The sequence below is a fragment of the Microtus pennsylvanicus genome, chromosome 4 (assembly GCF_037038515.1).
Source record: "Microtus pennsylvanicus isolate mMicPen1 chromosome 4, mMicPen1.hap1, whole genome shotgun sequence".
NCBI lineage: Eukaryota > Metazoa > Chordata > Mammalia > Rodentia > Cricetidae > Microtus > Microtus pennsylvanicus.
This window is the reverse complement of record NC_134582.1, coordinates 18,928,684-18,946,579: the sequence shown is the minus strand read 5'-3', so window position 1 is coordinate 18,946,579 and position 17,896 is coordinate 18,928,684. Positions and strand designations below refer to the sequence as shown.

Below are 17,896 nucleotides of genomic sequence, written 5' to 3'. Positions count from 1 at the left end.
TTGTTCACATAATAATGAGGGTCCCTCATCTCAGTGGTTAACATTGAGAAATAGGTATTGTTCTATTACGATAATTAAATGAGATAATGAAATCTAAACACAGCTCCCGTTTGCTTATGGACTACACTGTTCATATGGGATGCCCTCGTTTCTCATTCTACTGGATATTAATAAAATTTTAGTGCTTGGCGTTATTTCTGGGAATAATAAATGTAAGATCCCTAATGTGGCTGCCTCTCGCAGGCAGTAATTGCTAAGGAAGAGACTGCTTAACTGTGATTTTCTAGTAAGATCGGAGCAGTGACTATATATATCTTCTAAGACAGAAAAGACCTGAAAGCTCATTTTGCCAAAAAAGGTAATTTTGTATTGTTTTCAACTGAACATATTTAATGGTGTTTTATATCTCTTAAGAAAGTAGTGTGAAGTTAACATTGACTACAACAAGCTCAGTTTCCCATCCTGGTTCTTTCTAAAATAGGGTGTGACCTGAAAAAATGAGTGTGCAGCTATCCCTTTGTGTCCTCGGGTAGCTGGTTCTGGTTTGCATAGATGTCAAACTCTATGGCTCCTGAAGTTCCTTATGTATTCATAAAATGATCAAAGTGTTTGCACAGAACATGTGCACATCTGCCTATGTACTAAATCATCCCCAGGGGACTTGTGATGACCGTGCAGTGTGTTATGTTGAAAGACCCCCAGAGCAGGGAGACTCAGAATAGCACGACCCCACAGGAACTCACGAGAGACCATTCTTGCTGCAATCACACAAGATTTATTGACAGGACAGGAACCAGTGCACTGGGGCCAAAACTCATTTCCCACAGAAGGGTAGGAGTTCGACCCCGAGTAGCTGGGAGAAGGGATATTTAAGGGAAGAAGCCATAACCCAATAACGGAAAGGGGGTAGGGAGGGTGTCATTGGAAAATTCCAAAAATTCCAGTGATAATCACAAGGGGGTAACTCCCTGTTTCTCAAGATGATTCTCAAGATTATAATCTAACTTTATGGTCAGCTAGTTCCTGGAACAGAGTCACTAAACCGGCTAACCTAGATTTTTGGTTCTTCTCTCCCTGCTGGATTTTTTTGGCTCTATTCTTTGTGCTAGAGGGGTCTGGATTTATCCAGGTCTTTCACTGTGAGTAGATGGGACACCAGGCTGTCAGGGAATGAAGACAAAAGAGAAGCCTGTGCATGTTCACCGCAAACTTGGTTCCTGTGTCGTTATTACTAAATAAAAGAATCACCATCAGTCCAGAGTTGACCAAAACACACGTGGAGAAGAGAGCAGATGTCCATCCCCCTCCAGAAATACACTTACTTCTCAGAGTTAACAGTATTCCTGGGGAGTATTCCAGCACATGGGAACTTTTGGGGGAGAAAGCTGCAACAGATACAGTCAGTCCTAGGCTGCTAAAGGAAAACAGAACCGAAATCTTCCAATAAGCCAGAACCAATGAAGCATTGTTGTCAACAGTTCCTTATTTTGGCTCACATAAATACACTGAGAATTTCACACTTTGGGTTAGGGTAGGGGAAATTCAATTACTTTTCTGTTCTCTTTTTACCCCCTAATCACTTCTGCAATCCACTTTCTCCTGAGAACACACTGTAACTGACTGGTTAATGATGCTTTGGACACGTTGGTGTTGGTGTAGGCTGGAGGGAGGGAGCTCACTTTTTTTCTGGGCCTTGTTCATGCTAGGCAGCACTACACTGGACTCCACCCCCATTCCTAGCTGGGACCTGGGTTGTATTTATCCCTTCAGAACACTTCCCTGAGCTCTTCCACCTCCCTCACCAAGTTCACTGAGAATGCTTGGCCAGCACCCCTGGGCCTTTCCATGAAAAGAAACTCCAGGGAAAATAAAATACTCTGCTTAATGAGATATTATTAAACTGCTCAGGATTGCCAACTCTCCTTGTTCCCTGGACTGCTGTCTAACCTGGAGCTCAATAAGTGTTTGTGGAATACACATGGACTAGAAGGTTCCAGCACAGCTCTACCATAAGAAAGTACTCATTGTCTTTTAAACACCCTCTGCCTGGCTGTATATACAGAAGAAAACACATGCCAGACTCTTTTTGTTTGTTTTCTTATTTCTTAACTCTTTGTTCTTTAAGTTCTTTTAACTCTTTTGACTTTGGGGGACCCATCACCCAGCCCCCAAATAAATCACAAATGGAGGTTTATTCTTCCTTAGGAATGCCCAGCCTTAGCTTGGTGTATTCCTAGCCAGCTTTTCTTCACTGAAATTATCCCAGCTACAATTTGCCTCTGGGCTTTCTCCTTCCTAAAAGTCTATATATCTTATTTTCGTTCTTACTCTGTGGCTGGTTGGGTGGCAGACACCTAGTGTCCTCCTCTCCTTGTTCTTTTGCTCCTTCTTCCTCCTTCTCCCACATATCTCCTTCTGTTTATCCCCTCTGACTGCCAGCCCCACCTATCCTTGCTCCTGCCTGGCTGTTGGCCATTCAGCTCTTTATTAGACCATCAGGTGTTTTAGACAGGCAAAGAATCACAGCTTCACAGAGTTAAACAAATGCAGCATAAACAAAAGCAACACATCTTTACGTCATTAAATGTCCCACAGCATAAACAAAAGTAACACAGCTTCAGATAATATCTACAACAGAGTCTAAACCAGACCCTGCAGACCACCACTCAAATATGGAAAGGACGGGAAAGCCTTCCAGATGTGTTGAATACAGATGTGGTTAAGGTGCCTCTGAGATAACTAACTCCTCAGGCTCTGACTCAAACATCTAGGTGGACAGATGTGTATGTAAGTGGGAATGGGGGCTGAGGCCAGTCTCTTAAAGAGTCCCCAGATGGTCTGACCTCACAAATTATCCTGTGCCGAGGAGCCAGCTATGTGAGAGTCTCAGGAACAGGATAAAGACTTGCTTCAGTAACAGATGCCTAGAAGGTATAAGTTTTAGATTGTGTTGAGTTACAGGGTAGCCATGGAAGAGAAAAAGCAGGTCATGGGGCACTGCATTCATTACTCAGGGAGAGGAAAGTACCTGCCAGGGACAACGTCAGCCTTCCTGTGCCAAGATGCTGTGGATAGTACATGGTTCCTGACTCCAGCCACACTGAGAAGTGGCCTAGCTGGAGTTCACTACGTGCAGGTCCTTTCAGTGGCTGTCCCCCACCTTCCGTCAACCTTGCAATTGCTAACACTCCTCAGTCTTCTCAAGGGAACAACTTCTCTGTCGACTTATTTTTCTAGGATAAGTAATGATCATTTGTTTTGTTACTGTTGTGTTTAGGTTTTTGAGACAGATTCTCACTGAATAGCACGCCCGGGCTAGCTTAGAACTTTGTATCTTCCTGCCTCAAACTTCCAGATGCTGAGACTTCTTTGCTCTTGTTCTCTGTATTGATTAACTTGCTACTGCTGCTGCGGGTGTCATGGAATCTGATATTAACATTTAACCAGAGTTGTGGCTTCTGCCGAGTTACTTAGTTCCCATGCCTAGGTTTCCTTGCCGGAAAACTGGAGTTATTAATAGTATCTAGGTGTGACGATAAAATGAGTTTATTTATGGAAAATGCTGAGCAATGCTTAGCAGTTAAACATTTAATGAGCAGTGGTAGTCATTAGCTCCAGCTATCAGAGCATGTCATGATTGTATTCCAAACCATCCCACCCAATGAGAATTTGTTATGAAGAAAGCAGTAGGCAAGGACGTAGCTCGGTGTAGAGTGTTTGTCTAGTAGGCATGAAGCCCTAGCTTCCATTCCCAGGTCCATGAAAACACAAAGAAGGGAGAGAGTGAAAGTGGAGAAGAGGGGTTAGGGATCATTGACAAGGAACTTGTTTGTAAACTGCAGGAAAGGCCAGGGATCTAGCAGGGAGGGGAATAGGTTGAGGGTGAGCAGAAGGGCTCAAGACATCCTGTCTTCTCACTCTCAAGTCATTTATAGATGACAATTCCAGACCGCTTCCTTGGAGGAAGAGTTTTGCTGGGGATGGGGGTGGTGAGTGCTAAGCTTACTGATTAGGATAATGCCCCAGCCCCTCAGCCACATTCCAGTCAATAAAGCTTTCTTTGACACACTGCCTATACCCACTGCACAGAGGGACAGCCGGGGAGTGCTCACTACTATCGGGTACTTAATGTCATGACAGATGAGGACCAGGCATATGTCCTGTGCTATGGCAACCTTGTAGAATTCAACCGTATCACAGTAGGGGTCCTGGGAAGGCTGGAGGGGGAGGGAACCTCAGTAGGTTTAGGCACAAGGAAGGGGTCATTTGTCCTCCATCTCTACTTTGGTCCAGTGACACACATCTTGAGCAATTTCCATTCTTCAGGCTGGTTTGACTGGCCCAGGAAGGAAACATGCCCTGCAGAGGAGGGTAGTCTGTGTGTCTCTATGAGTTGGAGGCCAGCCTGGTCTACAGAGCTAGATCCAAGACAGGCTCCACAGCTACAGAGAAACTCTGTCTTAAAAAAAAAAAAAAAAAAAAAAAAAAAAAAGGCAGCTTAGCTGTTTCCTGACTTCAATGTGAGCAAATTTCCTTAGCATTTATAAAACACTAGAAAGACAAAATCATACTAACAGTGTAGGGAGCCCAAGCCAGACCCCGGGAGTCTCTCACCACAGGGATATTTTTACTCATCAGTAAGTACCATGATTCGGAGGAAAATCTCTTCCTTCCCTCAGCAGTTGGAGCTTGCTCTTTTTATTTTTTTCCACAAAGGAATTATTTAGAATGTGGATGGATGACAGAAAGCTGATGCTTTTCCTCAGGTCCAGCAAGCTAACGACAAAGGATACCCACAACCTCTCCTAGCTATCCTTCTCCCCACTTCTTGATCATCTTCATGGCCACAGACTTTTGAGTTATTCTAGTAAGAACAGTCCTGCCAGCATTCACACCTTCAGCTGTAGCAGGAAAAACTAGAAAATAGCAAAGACGGTGGGGGGTGGGAGGGGCAAATTGTTTGTTTTATGTGCTGGGGTTTAAGCCCAGAGCCTCCAATATACTACGTGAGCATTTACCACTGAGCTAACTCTGCAGGTCCCCTTCCTTTTATTTATTTATTTATTTATTTATTCATTCATTTATTTATTCATTTATTTATTGAGATAGAATCTCACTAAGTTTCCAAGCTGGCCTTGAACCCATTCGTAGCTAACGCAAGCCTTGAACTTGTAATTCCTCTGCCACAACCTCCCTAGTAACTGAAATTACAAACGCACAGCACCAGGCTCATGGCCACAACTAAGGGGGCTTAGTGTCCACAGCACAGGTGGTTTTATACAATTGGAGTTTTCTTTGGCTTTTGTGGAAGCCCAAGGAGGCCAAAGATCAGGGAATTTGGGACTTGTTTTTAGTTCATTCGAGATTCTTATGCCTGTAACTCAAACGAAAGTCCCCGCGTCCTTGTAAATCAGAGTTCTGCTCTCTCAAGGCTATTGTCAACAGGTGTGGCTAGTTGCCAGACCTCGTGCTCCTGAAGAATCCCACTTAGGGAGACTGTTCTGACTTTGGAAAAGCCTTCTAAAACCTCTGCCCATTAGGTACAGGCCCCAGCTTGAAGAAGTGCTTCTGCAGGTTGCTTGGAGCAAGGGTAGGGGTCAGAGCTACACAGAAATTGGAAACCACCTTGTGGAGGAGAGTTGGGGAAGACTGCGGCACCTTTGCCCCTTCGTTGGCCTCTCAGTCTCACAACTTGGACAGGCTGCGGGAAGTCCCCCCCTCTTCCCTTCCACTATTTCCTCTAGAAGGCTGTGTTTAGTTACATCCCTCAGGAACCTCATATGACTTTTTGTCAGCCATATTTCACTCTTTCTACTTGTAATAATCATCATCCAAGTATACGCACCCACCTGCTCCACCCTACATGCACCGTTATAAATCGGTTGCTTCCTAAGCTAACTGACTCTAGCCAGCAGCTTCATATTCAATGTTTAGCTCCTTCCAGCCCTTCCTGTCAGGGACCTTGCTCACTGCCCTTTCAGGTGAAGGAGGAATGGATGTGTGTTCCTTCCAAGGGTATTTCCTAAGGACAGGGCACTGCACTGAGTGCTAGAGACCCCAGGGTCTCCAGGATGAAGACCCTCGCTCCAGATTCTACACTAAGACAGAAAAGATATAAATAACGCCAGTGTGTGGCAAGTGCCAGGACCTGGAAAGCAGGCCTCGTGGAGGCGGCAGGTCTGAAACAGGGTCTCACCTCTGAGAACAGGAGGAAGTGGCCTGCTACTTAGGGAACAGGACAGATTTGGAAAATGGCTCCTTGTTGACTCACCTGCCACACCCTAAGCAGGTCTGACCATCCTTCCACTGACAGCTGCTCGGCCTGTGCTGTTGAAATCTGCAGACACTGTCTCACCCACACACAAGCACACTGACAGCTGCTGGGCCTGTGCTGATGAAATCTGCAGACACTGTCTCACCCACACACAAGCACGCGCATCCTTCCACGCCCTCACACCATCGTTCACACACTCTATTTCTCACAAACACATGCAAACATAAATACAACATACAGCCATACTCATGCACACCTGCTGACTTTTATACTCATATTTTTGTTCTTAGGAACGTTGTTGCTTTCTGTTTTTGTATTAACATTGCAGCTCCTTTGCCTACCAGCTTGGCCAGGTGTGGGGCCTTAATCCCCCCTCCCAGTTTCAAAGCAGCCACTTCTAACCTTCCAGGACCAGGGAAGAAGGAAGGAAAGCAGAGGTGAAAGAACAGAATCTCAAAGTCGAACAGAATCTCAAAGTCAAACAGAATGCAGGCCTTGGCCTCCCCTTGAGACAGATACATAGCAGCACTTAGGCCTGTCCTCACTGTCCCCTTGCAAATGCCCCATTAACATAGCCCAGGCACTGGGACGGACGAAGGGCCAGAGAAGCAGCCTGACCCTGTACTGCCTTTCTTTGCAGCTTCCTGGAAAGGATTGACAGCGTCAGTCTGGTTGACTACACACCCACAGACCAGGTACGTGCAAAGAAAGCCACCAGGAGCTTCTGAGATAGTCTGCCAAGAGTGTTGTAAGGTAACTCAGAAGATTCGGGGAAAGCAAACCCATGATGACTGTTTCTTGGGTCTTGTTATTCTGCCCCTTATGTTGGTCCTGCCACCTAATTCGAAGTCTTCACTCCCCAGTCCTGTGCTGTGCTGCCTAGTCAAGTCCCTGCCAGTGTGAAGGGCAAACCCCATGCAGCATAGGAGCAGGTGATTCCCAGGCTTCCTAGGCCCATCGCTGAGGAAGCCAGGCCTTCGCTTCCCACCTGAGTACACTGGCTCCTTTTGTGCTTTGGACTTCAGACTTGAACCCCAGGTCCCATAACACGTCTCCAGGTGTGTGCAAGTGTGCCCTCGGATTGAGCAGACAAAGACTGCACGCACACTAGCCCTCCTACCTTACCCTGAGCATTCGCAGCCCCTGGAGGCCTGGGGCTTGAACCACGTGGAGGTTCTCTCTCCTCTGTGTTCCCTGGAGATGGAAGTTTCTCTCTCTTCTCTGGGTAGCTGTCTCTATGGCTGACCCAAAGAGCTTAAAATGATCCTGCAGTATGAGGCTCATGAAGGTTCTGGGGGGAGTCAATGGTTTGGGGAAGGTAGAGACATTTTCTCTCCTGTAAATAACCCTTCACCCATGTTCCTGTAAGCAACCCTGATTAAACTCATTGAGTCACACACACACACCCTCTCTCACACACAAAGTGAAACTAGAAGGGACTGGTTGGAAAGCAGAAGCGGCATCAGAAGGAGGAAAAGAGTAACAGGAGAAAAGGGAACATGCTCAAAATAGATTCTATACAAGTATGAAAATATCATACCATATAATTAATACGCTAATATAAACATATCCCACGGTGTAACTCGGCTCTCTAACATCAGGAAGGAGCCTCAAAGAGAACATAACAGATGAGATGATGTGATTATGAAACAGCAGAAACTTCGATCATCTTCCAGGGTGGCTGATTCATAAACAGCATAATGACAGCTGCCCAGGACAGGGTGACGTCAGCTGTGTGAAACTGTAGCTTTCCTGTGCCCTTGGGACCATATCAACTTGGAGAGAGCTGAACTAGGCAAGGAAGTGACAGCAACCCTACTAAAGTGAAGTAGCTTCCAGCCCTGAGGTCCCTGACTTATGAATGAGAGTTAAGCTTTCTACTGACCCATCCCAGTAGGGACTTCCAGGTGTAGCCACAGAACATAGGTCAAGACTTTGTCCCTGAACGCTGTGTACTGAGGTTTGACCGTCATATAACAGCAAGATGTGGCCATGAATCACTTTTTCAAAGTCCTGAGAGGTGTCAGGTTGGTCGTGACGGACGCTTTTAATCCCAGCACTTGGGATACAGAGGCAGGTGAATCTCTGTGAGTTTGAGCCTGGTCTACAGAATGAACTCCAGCACAGCCATGGCTACACAGAGAAACTCTGTCTTGAAAACACGGTTACAGTATGCAGAGCCAAATTGATTTAACAGTGGAGGCTTTCTACATCTGCATTTTAATCACTCCTTTTTGTTTTTTTTTTCCTTTTTTTTAATTTATTTATTTATTATGTATACAATGTTCTGTGTGTATCCCTGCAGGCCAGGAGAGGGCACCAGACCTCATTACAGATGGTTGTGAGCCACCATGTGGTTGCTGGGAATTGAACTCAGGACCTTTGGAAGAGCAGGCAATGCTCTTAACCGCTGAGCCATCTCTCCAGCCCAATCACTCCTTTTTGTAAATCAAAGCTTCTCATTTCTCAGTGGCCACACTTATGTCAGGACACACGTTCTCTCTTCTTGCCCCAGGACCTCCTCAGATGCAGAGTGCTGACTTCGGGAATCTTTGAGACACGATTCCAAGTGGACAAAGTGAACTTTCAGTGAGTACATTGCTAAGAGTCTCCTGTGACAGGGACAGAGGTGGGAGGCCCAGCCTGGTGCCAGCCTCTGGCCACAATGGGAGCCATAAAGCCTTGAGGCTCCAGGGGCTGGAATTGGGATTCAGGGCAGGCTGTGTAAGGACGGACTCGAGCAAGGGCACTGAGAAGCTCACCCACACGGAGACACAGCTCCAGGAAAGGGGAGCACTGAGCAGAAGGGAGGGAGATAGAGGCCAGGGTCCATCTGATGCGCAGCAGAGAAACTGTGTGGGAACTTGAGCCAGACAACTGGAGAGCCTGAGGGAGGGCTGTATCATCTGCCTGAATGTAGGTGACAGAGTCCTCCTGCCAGGCACTGGTGACTAGAGGGCTGTGGACAGAGCTGGATCAGAAGGAAGCCCCACACTTCCCCAGGGGAGGCATCTTTGAAGCTGAGACACGTTATCAGAGGATCTGCCCCAGCACAGACTTAGCATGCACCTGGTACAAGGTGTGCTATGAACTAAGAACCACGGCATCTATTAGGCACCTACTGTATGTCCCTAGACACCGGGCCAGCAGCTTTCTGCCTTGCTCTTAACTCCTACACCCACAGTGCAGCGTGAAAGAGGAAGAACTGAAGTTGGGGGAGGCTGCGTGCCCTGCAGCTCAAAGACAAGAGCCAAGATCCAGAGGGTCCTCATGAGCAGCCGACCATTCTGACAGCAAGGGAGAAGGGTAAAGGCATGTGCTCCTTACCCCAGTTTCCCTGAATAACTGGCTTCTCTGTTTCTCCTCCACAGCATGTTTGATGTTGGCGGCCAGAGGGATGAGAGAAGAAAATGGATCCAGTGCTTTAATGGTGATTTGCATGTTCCGGAGAGGGCTGGTGCTGACTCCCACTCTGTGTCTAGCTGTGTTTTAATCAAACTCTAATCTCTATAACATGGTAAACATACATGTGAAGTAAATAGTCATGGTCCTTCCTTAAATGTGAATCTCATGGAGAATTTAATCACCCCACGTTTCCAGTTACCTTTTGGCAGCAATGCCCCGTTGTGTACATAACCTATATTCAAGTTGTTCTAGACACGATCCCCAAATGACAGTGCCTGAGACCTGCGCAGTCCTAATCCCAGAGAAGCCAGCATTGTCCATCTAAAGTGCTTCCCTTCCCTCTCTGCCATCTCAGATGTCACCGCCATCATTTACGTGGCAGCCTGCAGTAGCTACAACATGGTGATCCGGGAGGACAACAACACCAACAGACTGAGGGAGTCCCTGGACCTGTTCGAAAGCATCTGGAATAACAGGTGACAAATACACCCCACCACCGGATCGCAGATCTTTTTATTAAAATACATGCAGAAGACTACAAATGCTTTCGTTGTTGTTGTTAAAAATACCCTCTTTAGCCAAGTGTGTCCGCACACACCTGTGCTCCTAACATTAGGAAGGCTAAATCAAGAGGTGCCGAGTTCAAGGCCAGTCTGGGCTATGTAGTTAGACCTCATAGACAAAAAAAAAAAAGTGAGGGCAAGGAGATGGTTCCTTGGATGAAGAGCATGAGATGCAAGCACAAGGACTTGAATTTGGATCTCCAGCACCCACCCACCCCCCCACACACACACACAAAAGCTGAACATCACAATGAACACCTGTAACCTAAAAATAGGGAGGCAGAGGCAAGCAGATCCTCAGGGCTCTGGCCAACCAGCCTAGCCAAAATGGCCAACTCCAGGCTCAAAAAAGAGACCCAGCCTGTACAGAATGATTTTGAGAAAAATTTATATATCAGCCTCTGGCTTCCACTAGGTCCCACACGCACATGTGTGCGTACACACACACACACGTAAATACTCAACTTTAATAAGTTTTTTATCCCATCTGATAGACATACTTAACATGGGGACTCTTCTTTGATGGAGCTCTTATAGGTGCTTGGTTAGGGCTTTTTTTTTATGTATACAACATTCTGTCTGTGTGTATGCCTGCAGGCCAGAAGAGGGCACCAGACCCCATTACAGATGGTTGTGAGCCACCATGTGGTTGCTGGGAATTGAACTCAGCACCTTTGGAAGAGCAGGCAATGCTCTTAACCTCTGAACCATTTCTCCAGCCCCCTGGTTAGGGCTTTTTAAATCTGCCATAAAAGTCTCACGTTATATCAGAATTCAAAGTTTTGTTTGCTTGTTTTGACCTAACGTCTCCCTATATTACCCAAGCTGGCCTTAAACTCAATCCTCTAGCCTCAGCCTCCTGATTTACTAGGATTACAGGTATATGCCTCTGTCCTGATTGACAGTTTGTTTAAGAACCCAGTTTAGAATGCTCACAGATAACTAGATGGTTCCTACAATCCCAACAGCTCAAAGCCATAGCACAGTCATAGGATACTCCCAGAATGCCAAGGGGCAGAAGTGAATGAGTCTAGAGAGATGGCTACGTGGCTAAAAGTACTAGTTACTCCTCAGCAGGACCCTGGAAGATTTCTATACTCACATGACAACCAGCATGGCTGCCACATGGCAACCTGGCAATCCTGGTCATTGTAACTCCAGTCCCAGGGGATCTGACATCCTCTTCTGGCCTCAGCAGGTACCAGGCATGCACATGGTGCACCGATAACATATGCAGACAAAACATTGATACACATGCAATAAATCTTATTTAAAAATATAAAGTTTGTATTGTTGAATGAGTATCTCTCTGTCAAGTGTTCAACTACCATCCTCCTTTATGGTTTCAGAGTTAATGGGAAAGAAATAGGGCCAGGAAACGCCAGGTGTGAAGAATGTGCATTCTTCAGAATGGTTGTCAGAGAGCACGCACAGCGAAGCATCCACATTGTTGCAATTATAGTCTTGTCTTTCTAAATAAAGTAATCTAGGCATAAAATTATAAAAATCTCATAGTAATTATCATTTGATATAATTCATTTGATTATATGTGTATTTTCTATAACTTCAACTTGTTTGTGTAGAAGCTACAAAAATTACAAAAGTAGAAGAAAAAAGCCAAACTAACGCATCTGCGGGGGGAATGTATTACATTTACATTTGTGGTCAGTGTCCTATGGACTGATCCCTTGGGCCTCTGGGGATGTCAGAGGGCTTTGTTGATGTGGCAGCTAAGTTCCTTTTGTCTTTACTCCAACTTCTCTTACCCTCACCACCTCTGTTCCAGGGCCTCACCCCTTTAGCTTCTCATATAACATGTGAGGAGCCTAGTTCTGCCCCCTTGTCCCCCTGTGCTAGGAGGAGAGAAAACAGAAGAAGACAGGCTGCTAACTAAGCTCCCTGTGATTGGCCAATGAGCCTTTTGGTACTTCAGTAACATTCTCCCATTGGAGTTTTCTGGTCCATTGTACCGCAAAATTATACCACAAAAGTCCAAGTGTATTCACTGAATGCTTAGAGCTCTGCTCTGTTACTGATAAGTGTAGCCCCTACAGAGTTCATCAAAAAGAGTGAACCGCCACATTCCGGAAGGCTTTGCCATTGATTGGTACAGAGAGTGAGAGCATTGGTATACCAAGTGATAGTGAGTCAGTTTCCGGAAGATGCCGGTGTTGGCCCACTCCCCTCCCACCTCTTTGTTGGCCTGCCTTGCAGAGCTGAGGTAGGGGGTGACATCAGGGTCTCAGACCAGGCAAGCACCTGCCACTAAGCGGCATCATCAGAGTCCCAGTTAGTCTGGCAGCGTCGTGGTGACTGGTACTTTCATATGCTAGTGTCGTGAAACTGGTGTGGATTTGTGTTCTTTCTAGGTGGTTACGGACCATTTCTATCATCTTATTCTTGAACAAACAAGATATGCTGGCAGAAAAAGTCTTGGCAGGGAAATCAAAAATTGAAGACTATTTCCCAGAGTATGCCAATTACACCGTCCCCGAAGATGGTAAGATTTCAAAACACAGTCTCTCTTACAGCTGCAGGAGCCAACTGTTCTTTTCTCATCATTCTATAAACTGCAAATCAGAGATGTCTGGTGAATCTGAGAAACTGCCTCAGTTTAAAACATCCTCTCTATGCGTCCCCAAAGCACTAGGGTATGGGATGAGTAGCCCTATCCAAAATGCTCAGGACCGCAAGTGTCGAGCACTAAGATTTTTTTGAATTTTGGAATGTTTGCTTATCTGGGAGATGTGACTCTATTTCATTAAAGACAAAGCTCTCTGAATGTTGGGATATATTTCTTTGTACCTCAAATCCATAGCCAGAGAGTTTTGACTGACCTGTGGCATGAAGCCACTGCGGAAGTTTCTATCTGTGGTATGACGTCAGTACGTGAAGGTTAGCAGAGGTGGGATAGCTGAGATTTTATTTATTCAGAATAGGGATGCTTAGTCGGTATTCAAATGGCCTACTTGGGATTTTCCTTGTAAATGGTTCAGAGCTTGATTTTCTGTTAAAGATGGGCCATATAAGGAAGGGTGTGACTGTGTCATACTGGATAAGTTCTCTCATACCACCAGCTGGGTCTTTGGGGACCAAAGACATCATTCAGACCCCATACAGTAACCATGGGTGGTGACTTCCTTTATTTTTCTCCATAGAACAGTGATTCTCAACCTGTGCATTGTGACCCCTTGGTTGGGTTGCATATCATTTATTTGCATCACAATTCATAACAGTAGCAAAATTATAGTTATGGAGTAACAGTGAAATAGTTTTATGGTTGGGGGTCAGCACAACATGAAGAACTGTGGTAAAGGGTCGCAGCATTGGGAAAGCTGGAAAGCGCTGCCTTAGAATAAGAGGTGATGGATACATCCTGCTCCGGGCCACATAAGTGGAGCCAGGAAGGTCAGACAGGCCTGGTGTCCAAGCCTGTGCGGTCATCCACTCCTGGGGCTTACATGGCCCTGGTGGCCACACTGGTGGGCCCTGCTGGGTAACCAGCTATACCAGCCTCCCGAGAGAGAGCGGGCCCAGTGCTAAGATGAGGAAGGTAAATCAGATCTTGTCATCCATGTCCCTCCTGTGCTTAGTTTGCAGTGTGCGTTGGGCCACTGGGCATTTCTATGAGTGATTTGCTAAAAGGAAAAGTCAGACCAATTCTTTATCTAGCCCACAAACTAGATAAAGCCAAATGAAAGGGGTGTTTCTGGAATCTAGAGCTGGAGTTGGGACCGCATGTCTTACTACTACCGAGGACAGAAAAACCTCAGACTTCTTCCCTCTTTAGGTTCCCTTTCGTCTTCTCCACCCATTATCCCAAGTCCTGGCTTTAGTGCAGTCCCAGGAAAATCCTGAACGACATGGGCCCAGTCCTCATGAGAATCAGCAGATGCGGGGAGAGGGCCTGGGGTGCAGTTCCTGTTCCCTCAGACAGCCTCTCCTTTGTTAGTAACTCAGGCAGCCTGTGTGCCCAGAGCATGCGCTGTTAAATTAGCAACCAGCCCTGACTGCTGCCGTTTTGTTTCTGTTTGGTGTGGCTGGTTAGTCAGTTTGGAGGTTTGCTCTTGGTTTGGTTTGGTTTGGTTTGGTTTGGTTTGGTTTGGTTTGGTTTGGTTTGGTTTGGTTTGAGACAGTGTCTTATATAATTCAGGCAGGCCTGGAATTCATTATGTGGACCAGAATGTCCTTGAACTCATAGAGAAAACACACACACACACACACACACACACACACACACACACACACACCTGCCCGTCCTTCTCTCCCCAGTACTGGGATTAGAGAAGCACACCACCACACTCTGCTATAGGCCCTTTGGAAGTCAGAGCATTCTCAGATCTCACCTCACAGTCTGGATAGTTGCTGTTCCAGGCTGAGCCAGGGCTCCGGGAAAAGCTGAGGTGTGGCTTCAGTTGCTTCTCTGTCTTCCCAGGAGATTGCCTTGCCTCTTTGCCCAGATACTTCCTGTCTCTCACTGCCCCCTAGGCCAACCACAGCAACTGAGTGCTGTGGCCCCTCCTCCATGCATTACTTCTCCAGGTGTGGTTCTGACCTCACTCTGTTCAGTGACTCCCAGCTTCCAGCTTAGCCTCCTTGGCTATGCATTTGTGTGTGTGTGTGCATACATTCTTCACGCATGCATGCATGCATGTTTGCTTGAGCACTTGGGTTTTTGGCACAGCCATCTTTCCAAAACACAAACACTCCTTTATGCCCCGTTAAAGAGCACCACCCCAGTGGCATGCACTCTGCCCTTGGAAGTGGAGCTTCCCAGCGAAGGAACACCAAAGGGATTCACTGTGACAGCTGAAGGGACCTTGGTTCCAGCCACAGAGCCAGGCCCAATGACTAGTGCTCACCCAGTACCGTGTGTCCGGGTCGTCTGTGACTCCAGGGCACCCATCACTCCCTGGCATGGATAGTGACACTGCTAGTTGCCCAGACTCACCATCCTGCTTGGTGATCCTCAACTCGGACGCAGCCAGCAAGAAAAGCAAGGGAGTGTGGATCCGTGCAGCATGGATGAAAGAATCCGAGCCAAGAGGACTTCGGGCTGTGGAAAGTATAGGAAATACACAGACTGCAGTGCCAGAATCGTACTTGCTTGGTTGGGAACAGAAAGAGAGGGCTGCAGAAGAAAATGGGGCACTTCCAATAGCGTTGAATACTATTTTGATCGCTCATTATTTTGTTCATAGTGATAATCTGATAAGCCAATACATGTCGAGATGTATCAAAGTGTACATTTGAAATATGTACAGTTAAGGGTCTATAAGTTATCCCTTCATAAAACGAGTGCCCAGTTCCCAGTCAATGAATGACCAGAGTATCTCCAGAGGTGGAGACGTCACCAGACCCTGAGGTTCCAGGACATACTTGGGTGGATAGCCAGAGGGTCTCCTGCAGTGGACTTCCCAGGACCCCCAACCTGAGTCTGTGCAGTAGCCTGAAGAGAGTCCTCCTACAAGGCTGATTTTAAAAAGTGGAGTGCATCGCAGACAGCACAGCCTTCCTCTCTACCATAGCTTGGAAGAGGAAGTGGAAGATGGAGGGGGGCACAGCTTGCCAGAATCCAGTTAGATGCTTTCTGGAACAGGTGCTACTTGCTGTAACCTGTCTGTCTAGGTTCCCATAACAAAATTCCTTAGGCAGGGTGATTGGTAAACAAAGTGATCTGGAGGCTGAGAAATCCAGAATCAAGGCCCCAGCAGAGTTGGAGTCTGCGGAGGCCAGCTCTCTCTTCTGTGAGTTCTGTGTCCTCAGCCGGTGGAAGACACCAGTCTCCTTCAGGCTCCTGTAGATGAGTGGTGTGTCCCCCTCATCGTGGCAGAGCCCCTTACAGTGGAGCCATCCCACTGGGTGACACTCTGATGAGGAAGACTGTATGAGGAGAGTAGACACAGCACCCAGACCAGAGGACTAGCGACATTTTCTCAGAGCTCCATGAGAATTAAAACGCTTTGGGAGAAGGAAAATTAATGAATGTTAATGCCATGAACACACACAGCCCTGTGTAGTTAATTCCTTCTGCATTGCCATTCTTCTGTATCTTTGCTTCCCGTCAGTTAAATGAAATTCCATTTTTAATTTCAACAGCAACACCAGATGCGGGAGAAGATCCCAAAGTTACGAGAGCCAAGTTCTTTATCCGAGATCTGTTTTTGGTAAGCAATCCTGTTGCCCTTGTGATGTCTACCTTACAGTTAATAACCTTGCTCTCTGTGGTTTGCTAACTAGCCCTTCATGGTCTCACTGTCTCCCTAAGTCCTGAGCCAAGAGAGAAGCAGTTGGTCTCTCGTGCCTCGGCACACTGACGTGAGAGAGGTTACATCTCTCACTCAGGTACTGAAGGGAGGAGCAGGTGACAGGGCCACACTCTGTTCACACACGTGTCTCCCAAACAGGAGCAAGTCCTGCAGGGTCTAATGTGCACACATTCAATCCTTGGTGTCTGCTTCCTCCATGCAAAAGCACCAGCAGGTTGGCATGAAAATAAACTTGCCCAAATACTGCCCCCTCCCTCTATCAACTTGCCAGGCTTGTCATGCCCGTTTTTGGTTTATTGGGTTTTTCCCCAGGATATACATTTATACCACTGAGCTATATCCCAGTCCTTAATATTTTTTTTTAAGACAGTATGTGTAGCTCGGGCTGGCCTCAGAATCACTGCATGGCCCAGGCTGGCCACTAACTTACATCCTCCTACCTCTACACCTCTGGGATTAGAGGTGCATGTGAGCAGGCATTCATTTCAATGTCCTTAAGCTTGAAAATGAAAAACTGGGCCAGAGCTATAGCTCAGTAGTAGGGTACTTTGCTTACCTTGCAATGGTTGATGTTTTGGATTCCATCCCCAGCAACAAACAGACTCACAAGGGAAGCTAACATCACTTCTGACCCCTCTCAGGAGTTTTATAACCAGATGAACATTTCCTCAAGACCCTTGATGTGGTCCTAAGAGCTCCCTAAAGGCTGTGTCCCAAGATACTTTGCAGACGAAAGATGCTTCCAGGGATCACCTGTAGCTAGAAAGTATGTATGATTCTGTTGGGGCTTTGGGGGCTGCCAAAGCGACATCCCGTAGACCCCCAACATCTCACAGACTAGAGGCCTAGCCAATGGAAATGCTTCCTCAGAGCTCTGGATGCTGAAGTTTGAAGTCAGGTGCCAAAAAAAGGACCTAATCCTGAGATTGTTCTTCTCAGCTCATGGATAGCATCCCCACTTTGTGTCCCTGTGATCAGCATCTCCATGTCTGACCTCGCCCCCTTACAGGGACACCTTACAGGGCAGCTGTGTTGGACTCAAGCTCAAGCTAAAGACTTTATTTAACCATAACTGTCTCTTTGAAGATCCTGTCATATCATATCATAAAGATATGCAGACATATCCTGAGGCCCTGGAGAGTTCAGATCCAACACATAAGTTTGGAAATACAGTTCAGCCCAACCTTTCTCTGTCCCAGGTGGACCATGTTTAACCTTGTGCTTCCCACCGTTGACAGCAAACAACTTTTCTCCAACACACACACACACACACACACACACACACACTCGGCAACAGTCCACTGCCAGCTAGATCACCTGTGTGGAGAATGCATAACTGAGATACAACCCATCACATGTGGGACTCTTAAATAGATTTGTTGCAT

At 46.6% G+C, this 17,896-nt stretch overlaps 1 protein-coding gene across 2 annotated transcripts in view; it reads left to right on the top strand.

The window, feature by feature from the left end:
* Gnal (G protein subunit alpha L) overlaps positions 1-17,896 on the top strand; it is a 102,740-nt gene that overhangs the window by 80,466 nt on the left and 4,378 nt on the right. For both annotated transcript variants that reach the window (XM_075968430.1, XM_075968431.1), the window contains 6 exons: positions 6,915-6,969; positions 8,790-8,863; positions 9,646-9,704; positions 10,035-10,155; positions 12,612-12,742; positions 16,342-16,409. In XM_075968430.1, the coding sequence (XP_075824545.1) occupies positions 6,915-6,969; positions 8,790-8,863; positions 9,646-9,704; positions 10,035-10,155; positions 12,612-12,742; positions 16,342-16,409 (508 nt within the window). The remainder of the gene's footprint in view (positions 1-6,914; positions 6,970-8,789; positions 8,864-9,645; positions 9,705-10,034; positions 10,156-12,611; positions 12,743-16,341; positions 16,410-17,896) is intronic.